Source organism: Cavia porcellus, unplaced genomic scaffold (genome assembly GCF_034190915.1).
Source record: "Cavia porcellus strain 051 isolate PalLab524CR breed Dunkin Hartley unplaced genomic scaffold, mCavPor4.1 scaffold_6, whole genome shotgun sequence".
In the NCBI taxonomy this organism is placed as follows: domain Eukaryota; kingdom Metazoa; phylum Chordata; class Mammalia; order Rodentia; family Caviidae; genus Cavia; species Cavia porcellus.
This window is the reverse complement of record NW_026947489.1, coordinates 7,071,608-7,085,278: the sequence shown is the minus strand read 5'-3', so window position 1 is coordinate 7,085,278 and position 13,671 is coordinate 7,071,608. Positions and strand designations below refer to the sequence as shown.

General features: G+C 43.9%; 1 protein-coding gene across 9 annotated transcripts in view; it reads right to left on the bottom strand.

The window, feature by feature from the left end:
* Window positions 1-13,671, bottom strand: part of Trpm1 (transient receptor potential cation channel subfamily M member 1) — a 135,870-nt gene that overhangs the window by 45,895 nt on the left and 76,304 nt on the right. For all 9 annotated transcript variants that reach the window (XM_063249857.1, XM_023567460.2, XM_063249858.1 and 6 more), the window contains exons 7-12: window positions 11,760-11,934; window positions 11,218-11,341; window positions 10,380-10,452; window positions 9,472-9,572; window positions 2,521-2,691; window positions 1,457-1,591 (exon numbers count right to left, since the gene is read on the bottom strand). In XM_063249857.1, the coding sequence (XP_063105927.1) occupies window positions 1,457-1,591; window positions 2,521-2,691; window positions 9,472-9,572; window positions 10,380-10,452; window positions 11,218-11,341; window positions 11,760-11,934 (779 nt within the window). The remainder of the gene's footprint in view (window positions 1-1,456; window positions 1,592-2,520; window positions 2,692-9,471; window positions 9,573-10,379; window positions 10,453-11,217; window positions 11,342-11,759; window positions 11,935-13,671) is intronic.

Below are 13,671 nucleotides of genomic sequence, written 5' to 3'. Positions count from 1 at the left end.
CTGTATTAAGTGTGTTTTTCTCTCCAACTCTTGGAGCAACATCTTGATCTTCTGTATAGAATTAATACATTGTGGAAGCTGGAATGGGACCCACTGTTAGTTTGTCTTATGAAACAGTACTGGCCATGGCTGAGAACCATGTCCAGCTGGTTCCCTCGCTATTAAGTGACAACACGTTGGAAATATGTGAAGTATTTTCCATTGAATTGTTTTACAGAGTACTGAGAATGTACAGCACATGTTCAAGGGTCATCAAGTTTTAGCAAGCACCTGCCGAGGACCATTTCTGCCACTTAATTTCTTAGAATAGGAAAGGGAACACGAATTCTCAAAATCTCTGTTGTACTAGTAGGAGACAAAGCAGTTTCATGCATTCACGCAAAGGCTCCCATTCACAGCAGAGCTCCTTGCTATGCAAACATATTTCTACATGTTCTACTAAAGCCTCATAAATATGTGACAGTCCCAAGAAAAAATTGACTAATCACCCCTAGTAACTTTTTCATCTTTGAATCACTTAGGAACTTGACTCTCACTTTTTGCGTGTAGAGAGAAATGAATACAGACAGTCTCTGCCTTAGGCTGATTCAAGATTTAAGATTTTTAGATTTTACAATGGTGCAAAAACAATACATATGCATGTAACAGAAATTACTTGAATTTTGATCTTTTTCACAGGGCTGGTGGCACACAGTCCAATCCTGCCTCTCAGTGCTGGCAGTGTCAGCTCCCAGTCAGCCGTACAACCACAAGGACAGACATCTGTAGTGTTCTATGTTCAGGAGGGTAGGTGCGTCCAGTGTATTTTCATCGTATGATATTTTAAATTTGTAATGTGTTTATTGGGACACAAGGCAATTATAAGTCAACGAGTGTCTATCTGACTCCGGAAGGAACTGATTGGCTATGTGTGGTGGTGATTGATAGGAATGTGAGCACATCAGCAAGAAATAGCTGCCTGAGAGCAGTCGGACTGGCTGGGGGAGGACCAAGGAGCCACGACCCCTCATGAGCCCCAGGGGAGAAAAAGTGCACCCACCCCCAAGCAACCAGTTGACTGAGAGGAACACAGGCTGAGATGATAGCAACTAAGGAAAGAAGCAATCAATGTTTGTATTGTTTGATTGACTTTGCAGGCCTAAAGCCAGTGGTCTGAACAGCTATTAAGAGGAGAACAATATGCAATATAGTAACTATTGTGGATTTCCTACCATCTTGCTTTTGAAACCCAAAATCAGTCTCATTGCCTTGTTTTGTCTTGTTTTATTGTTTTGCTTTGCTCCCTTTAAAATAAAAGAAAAAGAAAAAACAAAAGAAATAGATGCCCACCCTTACATACAGACCTCCTGGTTGAAACAGTACCTAACAATTCTGAGCATAGCTCCACATCAGATACATCAGTGATGAAAACACTCAGAGGGGTGCCCCGGCCTCCCTCCCGCCTTCTGGCACTCACCGTGTTGTAAAGCTCCTCCAGTCTTGGAATGGTAAGAAAGTGTTGCATGTTCACTCCGTTTTCAATCAGGAGCTTCACAAAGTCAACGCGATCTAAGACTAAAGCATCCAGCATTGCTTGCTCCAAAGCATTCACCTGTGGGGATCCGGGGAGGGGAACTTGAGGGACACCAGGTCGGAGGCCATTGGAATCATCATGGGTATTTTGACACCCAGACGTTTCTGAATATGGTTCTTTATCCCCAGCCCCCTCTTTTGTTTTTTTGTGTGCCATGAACCCAGGGGCTAAGGTCAGCTGCTGTGCCACTGAGCTGACCCCAGGGTTTTTCAGGTCCTTTGTCCTGATTAAACCTGCCTCATCTCTCCCCTGCTTTGACACCTGCACGTTCTCTCAAAGTTTGTAGAGAATCTTTTAGGATAAATGGAAGAGGGTTAACACCCGCCATACTGCTGCTGCCCTGTCCATTTCTCTCTTTTGTTTCTCTAACTGAGAATCACTCAGTACCCATACTGGGCCGAGTGGGCACACAATAGCACGCCACAAAGAGAGTGACTGTGACAATGGCAAGACACGTCATGGCAGGCTCTGTCTTGTCTGTGTCCTGGCAGCAGAGAGACCGAGAGTCACCGTGCACGTGTGGCCCTGGCCTCACAGCTGCTGGTTCCCCACACCCAACCCCAGGCTCTACCCTCAGAAAGATTTTGTTGCACAGCCTGCAATTACGTGGTAATAATTGGTTTGTTTCACATACTTTCCTGCATCAAGCATCTGCATGTCAGCCAGGCAGAGAAAGCCACTGTTAGGCAAGATGACCAGAACCTCCTCTGTAAGTGGCACCTTCCTTCCACGAGCACAGACACGTGCTGCGCTGCATGGTAGCACTTGTGCCCTGGCTCCCTGCAATATTATCATTATCCTGTCGATCCTTTATCCTCCCTCCTGAGCCCGGAGCCCTGGTGTGGCTGACTCAAAGGCAACCAGAGCTGCTGCTTGCCCTGGAGGAGGGCGAGCAAACGCTGCGGTCTCCAGGATCTCAGAAAACAAGAGCAAGGCTGTTCTCATACCCAGTTTAGCAACTCGAGCTTCCGCGGGTCAGTCTCCTCCTCCACTTCCTCTTTCACTTTCCCTTTCTTCTTGCCTTTCCCCTTTCCTCGCCCCTTGGTGGTGGCTGTGGGTGGCTTCTTGTCCTTCTCTGCGATTTTGTTATCCACAGGAGGGGCCAGGCTTCCCAGGGGCTGCAGCCCATGACAAATAGGGTTGTGAAAAGGTGAGGGCTGTGACTTGTCACCAGCCAAGCCCACTGACAACTCTGCACACACAATACCACACGTCCAGGCCACTCACAAGCATGTGTGCATATATGCAAGGCACACGTGTGTCAACACACACAGGCATGCATACCTTGAGTAGACCTGTTTTATTCACTCCTGTGTCCCCAGTCAACCAGCCCTTGCTAAATGAGTGAATGAGTAAAAATGTAAATGTTTTAAAGTTTGATTTGCTTCAAGGAAATGAAAGCAGAGGTTGGCTCCAGCATTTGAAGCTGCTGAGCCCCTGAGAAGTAGGCAGCCTATCTCCTCCTCTTGGTGGCTTCTGTCTTTGCTATTGAAAGGAATAGAAGAGACGTGGTTGGGCATCAGGAGCATGTTCCTGAAGGTGCAAATAATCTCACCACTCTGCCTCCATGGCTGTGATGCCCCAGGATTCTAAGAGCGTGGTTGACAGCTTCAGAGGGCAGCTGTGGGCCTGGCTGGCACAGGCCTTGGTAGTGAGAGGGGTTCAAAGAGTGGCTTTGGCTCTCATCTGCTGGGTAAACTGAGAGTCTGCTCCTGGTGCCATGTGTAGGAAGGTTCTTTCAACTCGAAAGCAAAGTTTCTGGAGGAATTTGAGAGAGTAGGAGTGACAGAACTGGAAAAGGTAGAAACAAAACTTTTGTAAGTGGGGAGGAGAAAAGTTGAGGGGAGGGGAGAGGAATGGGAAAAAGAGTTAAGATATATTATGGAGGGCTGGGGATTTAGCTCAGCGGCATAAGCACCTGCCTTGGAAGCAGGCAGTTGTGAGTTCGATCCCTGGTACTGATAAAAAGTTTTAAAAAAAGATATTTATGGACAGGTACAAATTCCCCACGATGAATGTGGTCATCATGTATGGCAAACATGGACTAATAAATTTTTTTAAAAAGATACGGTTTGAGGACAGGGTGCTTGTGGCATTTATTTAGGCCCCATGGAAAGTGAGACGGGTGATAAAATGGTAATTTAAAAACCCTACCAGTCTGACACTGGGTCTAGCAGGGTGAGACATAACACAGGAAAAACCTCTCCCACCTGGACCCATACCGCCTGGCCCAAGAACAGCTAACCCCAGAACTGCAGGCTGAGGGTCACGGAGGTTAGCAGGCTGTGTGCACTACAAAACCTCAGGAAGGAAACACTGTATGCTTCTGCACTGCCAGAAGTACAGAGCCGACACAAGGCAGGTGACACTCTCTGGGCCGTGTAGCTGGGATCATGCTTAGCGCAGGATGCTAAACTCTGGATCCCACACTCTAAAAAATGTGGCACGGGCCATGGAGAAAGAGGGAATTCTGATTCACAGCCTAAGATAGGGTTGACTAATCACTTGCTGATGATGTCATCTGTAACATTCTTTTATTATGCTTTTCATGTCCATGGGACTGTAGTAACAGTGCTTCCTTTATTTCTGATATTGGTAAATTGTATTTTCCCATTTTGTTCTTAGCCTTGAAAGAGTGCTTTTTTTTTTTTGTCTTTAAAATGAACTATATTCTAATTTTGTTGATTATTTTCAGGTCATTGATTTCTGTTATTTATTTTCTTTGGCTTTGTATTTAATTTCTCTTCTTCCATTTCAGATTGGTTGTTTTAGAACTTTCTGCTTTCCTGTATGTATTCTGCTCCAAGCACTGCTCTTGTTCCATGCCATAAATTTGGTAAGTTGTATTCACATTTATATTTAATGCAAAATATTTATTTTTTTCCTTTTAAAGTATATTCTTTGACCTATATGCTATTTAAAAGCATTGAGCAAATTTGGGGAAAATCCCTTAACCTCTTGGTATATCAATCTTTTAGCAAACTCAAAATGAAATCTAACAATTAGAGCTTGTAAGAACCTGGGCAGCTGATTCAATACCGCTCATGTACATGAACATACAGGACAAGGTTCAATAAACAATCGAAATAACCGACATTATCACCAATGTCTACTTTAGGATTTATCATTCTAGTCCATAGTTTTACTGAAAGCAGGTCCTACATCCATAGAGAAAAACCAAATAAATAGTTCTTATTCCGAAAGGTCAGCAGACATGTTCCCAAAATCTCAGAGAAGGTAAAAAAGGTTTGTAGATTTTGTCCATACTAAAGTGGTCAGAAGTTGTGATAGTATCAAGCCTCCTTCTTCAATTTTCAGACTGAGTTCACCTTTTTTTCCCTTCCCGTAGATTAAATTATTAATCTAAAAATTTAAGACTCAAGAGAAATAACTTTGTTACTTATACCTATCAAATGCTTCTTTTCTCTCTCTCTGTTATGTTTAAAAACATGTTTTAATGATGGGTTTATTGGAGAAGCTTTGATTTCATTTTTATTACTTATGCATTTAATTTTGAAGGATTCGCATGGGCTCTTATGGCATGTACACGATGTTTCGATCTCTGTTCACATTAAGGATGATCAAATCAAGCTAACTAACATACCCGTCACCTCAAGTAACATCATTTTTGTGATGAAAACTCTTGAAATCGATTCTTAACAATTTTCCAGTATAGTACACATTTTAATTATGTTCTCCATGCTGTACAGTAGGTCATCAGATCAAACCGAAGCTCTGTATCTTTTGGCCAGCATCCCTTATCCCCCACGGCCTCCCCTCTGGTGACCATATTTACATTCTCATGCAGCTTTCATTTTTGCACTGAATAATAGAAAGTATGGGTAGAGGAAACTGACTAATAAAATATGATAAATCAGAATTAGGACTTAAGTTCTTAAGTCCTGCCTACCATAAATTCTCCATTATGGCAAGAAGTAGAGGAAGGCTCTATATTCACAGTACACATTTCTTGGCAATTCAGCAATTAAAGGAAGGCTTTGCTCTCTTCCGTTGTTGGAAAACAGAAGGACTGTTAGTCCTAGGTTGCAGTTTGAGCACATGTTTCCACCTTCCTTCTCTCCTCCAATACTATTAAATAATGGCAGAAGAAATCGGAAAAGAAAATTTATTTCAGGGAGAGGAGGCTGGCTAGCATTATAATACTGTGGGTTTTTGGAAGAACTGATGGTCCAGTTGACACTGTGGAGAGGAGGAAGAATCCCAAATTGTGCTCTACGGAGACTGCTGTGCAGGAGGCATCAAATGTCCCAAGATATGAAGAGTGAGGGTGGACAGAGACGTGGTGGCACCTGGAAGGATGGTTGGCAATGCAGCACCACCCATCCCTGCCCTTCCAGCTTCCTGCTGCAGTGAGCTGGAGGAGAACAAGCACCTGAACCCCGGGCTTTCCCTCCAGGAGAAACTGCAGTGCCGCCTGGAGAGGAGCGGAACGGCCTGCTGCAGTCTGCACAGGGCAAAGCAGACCTGTCCAGGGCACAGTCTCGTGCCTCGGCGGCTAATTCTATTTCAGTAGCTCTCCCAACCCCAGGAAGAAAATTCCACAGGCAAAATAGGCTTCTATACTAAGTAAGCAACCCCCTTCCTTCCCTGAGTGGTGAATGGCTAACCCGGGCTCTGCGACATTGAGAAAGTACACAGCACACCAGAAGAGGAAAAGACAATAAAGCAGCCGCTGACCAGGGAAAACCAGAGAGCATTCAGAAAACGGAAGAGAACTTTAAAAATCTGATTTGTAGCCTCAGATCTGCAAACTTTCTTAGATGTTGAAACTATGGTTGCTTTAAAATTAATATAAAATCTCAAGAAAAAAACCAAGATGATTTAAAAAATACACAGCAGAATAACAGAAATGAGAAAATGAGTTAACCTGGGCAGTGGGGACTAGCATTGGAGTCACAGGAATTCCAGGTGAAGAGAGAGAAAAACAAAGGAAGAAAGGCTTAAAGAAGCACAGAGGAAACTTTGGAAGAACTAACTGGGCTTTTATGGCCAAATGGAATGGGTGGCTCCTGAGAGCGTTCATGAGTGCATGGATTCGTACTCTATTTCTGTGTCCTTGTGCAGTCTCAAAGCACTGGAAAACAAAGAGTGGGTCTTCAAATGTATCTGAGGAAAAACACGGTTCATCTACAATCAAATGAAAATCATAAGACAATCATCAGACTTCCCAGCCACACAAGACAAATCCTGGCACTCTTTACATATTCCTTGAAGATGTACCAAAGCAAAATGAAACAGGGTTCTGAAAGGGAGCTAGCTGGGGCCTCGGAAGCAATGGCCCCATCTCAGGCTTTGCCGAAGCGTTGTCCGAGCTGCAGCGCTGAGGAATTGGCGTTGGAGCACCCAGGACAGCTGAATGTGAAACCATGGGTTATGAGAGCGTCTCCAAGAGGAAATGGACAATAATGAATAAGATGATAAACAACTCTTAATGAAGATAAGGCAAATATGGAAGATAAAGAATTAATTAGAAGTGACAAGAAAAGCCAAGGCTAACTTTCCTTGTCTTTGAGTTCAAACCAACTCTTGAGTTCAGCAATGAACAAGTCCTGTGTAATCCACGACTGTGTACACTTTGCTGGGTTTTCCATTTTGAGGATCAACATAGAGACCATGTATTAAAATCTCACGATCGTTAAAGACCACAATGTAATAGAACTTTAATAATAATTACAGAATGATACGTAACCATGTTGTGCATAGTAGAGATGCGGCTGATTGGTCTGGTAAGGTGGACAGTGGAAGAGGAAGCTGGATGGAGCTAAGTTCTTCATTTTATAAACAGAGCCTGGCTTTGATGAAGTGGGTGGATGGTTCAGGATATTCTTTACTGTTATAAGGTTAGCAATGAAAAGATTAAGCGGGCCATAGTCAATCCCGGCAGGGTGGAAAGGTGGAAGCCAGAGAGCTGCTTTTTCTTCTATTTCCAAGTGGAGGACGGATGAACACAGCTACACCCACAGTTAACCAAGAGAGGCAGGAGGGGAGATTTTACTTGTGTGTTCATTGTTTGATTTTCAGACCACATCGATATCTTCATTGGAAAATAGAAGCAAAGAATAGTGGCCTTAAAATGGTTTGAGAATATTTAATGATGATACATGGAATGGCAAAATGAAATTATGAAACAAATCCACAACAGAGTTTTTCTATGATGATGAAGTGCAAACAATTGTATCCTTCTTTTGCTTTTCCGTATTATATAAATTTTGTTTAAATTACTTATCATCTTAGCAACAGGAAGATGAGCAGCAGGTGATTAAGCTGGACCAAGCAGGACTGCGTGTCATGGCTGGTCCCCAGGCCAGGCTTTTTTTACAGCCTGGAAAGCAGTTTACTTTTTCTCTCTGGCTAACTCAAAAAATTGCCACTCCTTCAACAAAGAGCCCTGGGATCATTCTTCCTGAATAAAAGGCTCAAGATTAAAAATAAATTCAAACATTTTAGGTGTTTTCTATTTTCACCATACCTCCCGTCATGTTTTACTGGGGCTTCAACCCAGGGCTTCAAGTTGGCTACATCCCCAGCCCCCCGTTTTTATTTTGAGGTAGGGTTTTAGTTGTTGATGGCAGGGTTGTTAGTAAGTTGATGAACTCTTTGGTCTAGGCCTGAACTTGTGATCTTTCCGCCTCAGCCTCTCAGAGGACCAGGATTTCAGACTATTCCGCGACACCTGGCTGCGTTATCTTTCCTAATTTAGGTCAGCAACAGGCACGAAACCTGTCCTTCAACATTGTATTTCTTTAATTGATTTATCTTATTTGATAAAATCTTCATACTGATTTGGTTAAAAAGTTGTTATAAAAATAAAATTCATTTGTGTAGCAACATGCCAGGCATGTTTTGAGCAATAGCATTAAGAGTGACATGAGCCATCTTGATTCCCCCAGTCCCGTGACAGTCCTCCTTTACAAACAGATTTATTCTGGATCCTGATCTACAAAATGGATCAAAGAAGCTGCCTTGGCAGAAGCAAGGAATAGGAAGCCTAAACTCACTTATCCCACATGCCTGTCATAGCACGGCACACACACACACACACACACACACACACAGTCTCTAACCATGCACATGTAAAACACACACACAGTCACACACAATCTTTTGACCACACACTCACTGATTTTCCACACATACACGCCTGCCAGCCTCATGCCCACACACTGCTCACTCACATTGTATCCTGTGGACACCTCCCATAGTGTGACACACACAAAACCTCCCTTACCTGCACACTCACATACACATATGCCATATTCTCTCCTCTACAAATAGAGAACACATGGTAAACCACATACACACACACACACACACACGTCACACACCCATATCCATCCACATACCAAACATATGTGCTGCACATGGACACCACACACAACATACTAAACCACGCCACAAATACCACCACATGCAAAGACCACATAGACATCATCCATAGACACAATGCATAGACAGACAGACATAAACACACATGTGTGAGCGTGCACATGCATGCATTTTTCTAGGCATCCAGGGTTTCATGGAATATAATTTGAAAAGTCAGTGTCCAATGGGAAGCACTGCATGTACTCTTAATGAGCTATTTCCTTTCTTCTTTTTTTTCCGAAGGGGAACAGGTGTACTTTCACCAGCAATAATAAAAGATTTGGTGACTGAGTTCTTCAAGACTGGTCTACATCTGGAATTAGTGCGCATAGCTTCTCATTTTTGATGTTTTAAAATTAAGCAGCAGCATCTTCAATTAATCCTAAAGGATTATCTATTTGAGCATCAGAAACCCCAGATTTTTTCCTAACATCCATGTCACAAGGGAGAACATGCTAATACACTATCTGTACAAGGTCATAATAACAACAAGAATAAAAAAATAGGGTCACCGGCCAGTGAGGCCCAAAGACAAAGATCTGGCTTCGCGCAATGTCAACGCGGTTCCAGGCCAGGGCCAAGCTCAGTTGATCCGGAGCTGATGCATTGGTTCCTAGAAAGGCAAGAAACAGCGATTTTCTGATTTGTGCCTGGACCCCTGGATTTGACAGGTGGTAGGAAATGGGCCTGGGCTTCCCCTGGTTTCCCCCTTTAGAAACACTGCCTTTTCTCTGGCTCCTGATTCACCACTAAGGCCTGGAAGCTGAGATTTCCAAGCTGTCCTGGAGCCACCTGAGAGGGAGCTGGAGGCGACCTCCTCCCTTGCCAGCTCTGCATGATCTCCTTGGGAGGCACAGAGGAGGAACCCTGGGACTCAAGGTTGTTATCTGACAAAGGGCAGGAGCCCCAGGGCTGTCCAGGTATCTGCCAACCAAGCCAAAGGGTGATCCCCTTTCCAGGAGCACTCACTGTGAACCAGTTGGCCCATGGTGACCCCTTCTTCTCTGCCCCCATATGGCCCAGTCTTACAGAGAAGGAGGGTGGAAATGTCATCCTAGAGCAGACCCCACCTCACAAGTGCCTGGTAGAAGCCTGTCATTAGGGGTAGGACAGAGAAATTAGACAGAGCCCTGCAGAACGCAGTGATTGCAGAAGAAAATCTGGTTCATGTTTACGAAGTGTAAAAGCCCTCCATGAGCTAGTTACTAATGGAACCAGGTCTGACCTCAGCACAGCGTGGTTCACAGACACTCACAGACTCCATCACACGGCCACTCTGCAGGAGCCTTGTGACTGTAGAGTGGCTTCTTGCTAAAATCACCCCCAAGGAGCCAGGCTGGGTCAGGTTCTGTCAGGTGCCATCCCTGCCCCAGGCAGTGGCTCCCTGAAAGGACAGAGGTCTGCATTTCTGAGCGCTCACCTTTCAACAGGGCTGTTAAAATTGCCATCTCAACATCTTGCTGACCCTCAGAGCCCATTCTAAACACAGTGACCTGAAAACAGGAAAATTGCAAAATAATGGAGTTAAAGCAAAGAAAACAGAGAGGGAATTCAAGTGTTTAAAACAACAGAAAAAGACTATCTCATAATGACAGATAAACAATTTCAAATCCAGTGCTTTTGATTTCCAGGAGTCATAGGGCTGCTTTCGCTATGAATCATTGCTTAGATTCTGATTTTCTTATTTTCCTACTCTGTTCCAATGCTCTGGAGAGGAGGGAGCCATTCTGGGTCTATGCTCCAATATCTAAGTAGCCATCTGAGATGATAAAATCATTCAATCAGGTTGGATAGATTTATAGGAAATTTATAAACTCAGAATTTTAAAGACACCATCTTACATGCACCTGAAATACCTATTTCTTTCAAATACAATTAAGGAAGAAATGGGAAATAATTACTTCATTTAGAAAGTGAAATGATTTCGATCATATAACTGTTGAAAATTGTGGTATATGCCTCTATCTCCCAAGTCTTCAAGTCTGATGCATGTTTTGTACCCCTGGGTTATGTGACACGGTGAGATGTCACCTCATATTTGCTAAGGTCTGAAAGCATCAGGGACTCTCTCTTGTGTGGGTTTGTTCCACTTCTTCCAATGAGGGTACGCTGCCAATTTGGTGCAGGTTTTTAAACTGCCTCTTGGAAAAGGCTGAACCTTTTATAAGCAACTCTATCAAGCACACATGGGCAGAATTAGAAAAGGAAACGTAATTCTCTCTGAAGAGCTTGTTTGGAAACAAACTCAAGACACTTACAAGTTCTTTCTTCTTCATGCACTCCATTGTAATTGCAAACAGCTGTTGTGATTGTGTTTTGCTGTAATTAAACGTTTTCTGAATGGTAACTAGAAGCTGATCCCTGAGGGACTCGTTTATTATCCTGTTCAAAGGAACACAAAAGAGAACAAAAGAAAGCCAGTGAAACTCATTCAGGACTAAATCAGACATTTCTGTATCCATCTGGTAGCACTGATTTGAAACTGTGCTCTGGGAGAGAGGGGAACCCTGCACAGGAGACAGAGTCACCGTGGTCAAACATTGCATTCACATTGGTCCTAAGTTTCAGCCCTGCTGCAAATCTTAGAACTGAGAACGAAGTTGGAAAAGAGTGTGTTTCACAGAGGATTTTGGTGCTAAGCATTCCCTCGAAGGCTAACCTCAGAAATGGGAGAGGAGACCTGCAGATATTTCCAGTGTGTACACATTTGGAGTGTTTGAGCATTTCACTTGAGCCGCGCTCCTTGCCCTACCAAGGAGGCATTGAGAACCCACCCTGGGTCACATGTCAGAAATCCTACCCTCCTTCTTCACAGTACTTGTGTGCAAAGGACAGGATATCCGAGGCTCGTCCACTTCCGTCACAAATGACCACGGGGACAGGAGGGTCTTCCCGGAGGTATTCCAAGACCACAGACATCACGTTAGGCCCCCCTTCCACCACGAGCCCCACGACAGGCACGCCCTGCCCTAGTCCTGCAACACAAACCACAGTCACTGCTCACGCCTGCATGCAGCGTCTTCACCTGAAACACAGTGAAGAGGAAACACTTCAGCACTGTGTGGGTACCAAGAGGTGGGAGGGATTCAGGCACGGGATTATTTCCCCTGTCAGTATTCAGTCATCATATCACGGCCCCTTTGGGAAACCCAGAACTTCCAAAATCCTGAACTTCTTGACACCCCCCATGGGCCAATTCCCTGGGGTGCTCTTCACTCCTCCCCCACCCCAGGGTGACTCCTAATGAATGACACAGGGAAAGGGGCTTGGTGCACTCCCGCCTCTCCAATGACACTGGGCCAGTTACCAGCTCCCAATGACACTTAGAAGACAATTTAAAAATTGCTGTTTTTAATTTTTAATCTTATTAGTGCTTAGTAGTTAAACAGAAGACTAGCTTCATTTTGTCATTTAGGTACATGTGACATAAACTGTCATTATTTTCAATCGCCTTTCCCTTCCCTCCCCCTCCCTGTGACTCCCGTCCTCTTCTCTAATAGTCTCCCTTCTGCTTTTCTGCTGAGACAACCTCTTGCAAAAGGCAGATAATCACAATGCTTTCCTTTCTTTCAAAGGAGCCATAGATCTGAAATACAGGAAAATGCCAATCTGTCAAGTATTTTGTGAACTTTAAATGACACACAGATTTGAGGTGCGATTTTGTTTCTTCCTCCAGCACCTGTAATAAGGCAGGGTAGACTGAGCATTCTAATGTGAAAATCCAAAACCAACGGGGACCATTTCTGAGTTCTGATTAGTGATCCTCAACTGGCCAATTTTTTTAAAAAAACTTTTTATCGGTACCAGGGATCAAACTCACGACTGCCTGCTTGCAAGGCAGGCGCTTATGCCGCTGAGCTAAATCCCCAGCCCCAGTGATACTCAACTGATAAAAGTCCATGCAACTATTCCACACTCTGAAAACCCTGAAATCTGAAACACTTCTGGTGCCAAGCGTTTCAGATAAAGGACGCTTGACTTCTCAGCTGTCTTAGGGGCTGACACATGGACCTGTTGATGACTTATTCCCAGAGTCGTCTCTCTGCTTTTATCCAATGATAAGACTCTCTGAGAACACAGTGTGCAAGTTAGCTTTTAGTGGTAGAACCATCAGGATGGTATCTGAGGAGGGTTAGTGCCAGGATTCCTTGTGGAGGGACCCTCAAATCCTTGAATGTCAAGACCCCACATATAAAATGGTATAGTAGTTACATTGAACCTAAGCACCTCCTCCCGTACACTCAAATTGTTTCTAGGTGACTTATAATACCTAGTACAATGCAAGTGCTGGGTAACTAGTTGTTATCACTATGTTCAGTATAAACAATTTTTTCCCTCAAATATTTCCCACCTGCAGTTGTTGGACACAGAACCCATGCATGTGGAGGGCTGACTGTATCCTGTGCGTATTTCACCAGCTGTCTATGGTGGCAGTTAGTTGACCAACATTAACAAACAGCAGTAGGGAAGGTTTCCTGGACCTTCAGATAAAATCTGCTAGCACAGGTCATGAGAAGGATTGAGAAATTCAATGGGTGGATCCAGAGTTTCCAACTGGGTTCCACAATGCATTTCAGGAATGCTTAAATATTGTGAACAAATTTTCTGTCTCCTACTGAATCATAGTTATGGTCATTTCAGCAGATAAGCATTGAAAGTTCCCACAGCTCAGCAGCGGACACTAGAGAAAAGATCATGATGACTCTGTCTTC